Source organism: Buceros rhinoceros, unplaced genomic scaffold (assembly GCF_000710305.1).
Source record: "Buceros rhinoceros silvestris isolate BGI_N320 unplaced genomic scaffold, ASM71030v1 scaffold37692, whole genome shotgun sequence".
NCBI classification, from domain to species: domain Eukaryota; kingdom Metazoa; phylum Chordata; class Aves; order Bucerotiformes; family Bucerotidae; genus Buceros; species Buceros rhinoceros.
In genome coordinates, this window is record NW_010401292.1 from 546 (window position 1) to 822 (window position 277).

At 70.0% G+C, this 277-nt stretch overlaps 1 protein-coding gene across 1 annotated transcript in view; it reads right to left on the reverse strand.

Annotated features, from left to right (window-relative positions):
* LOC104489996 (vacuolar protein sorting-associated protein 37C-like) overlaps nt 1-277 on the reverse strand; it is a gene marked incomplete at both ends in the record, with an annotated part of 789 nt that extends 512 nt beyond the window's left edge. The window contains 2 exons of the mRNA XM_010132221.1: nt 9-107; nt 191-277. Of these exons, the coding sequence (XP_010130523.1) occupies nt 9-107; nt 191-277 (186 nt within the window). The remainder of the gene's footprint in view (nt 1-8; nt 108-190) is intronic.

Genomic DNA, 277 nt, shown 5'->3' on the forward strand with positions numbered 1-277 from the left:
AGGTCGGCACGGCCCGACTCCAGCGGCGCCTGGAACTTCAGGTTCTGCTCGGCCAGGCTGCGGTTGGCGGCCAGGGCCATCTCCCTTTCCAGCTGCAGCTCCTGGACCTGCCCACGGAGAGGCAACGGGCAGAGAATCAGAACCGGGGACCATGGGCAAGCTGCTGGGGAGCCCCGTCGCCCGCACCCACCTCCCGCGACTCCAGCGCCAGGCGCTCGATCTCCTCGGCGTCATCCTGCAGATGCCGGAGATCCTCCCCCGGCCGGTCCCGCAGAGA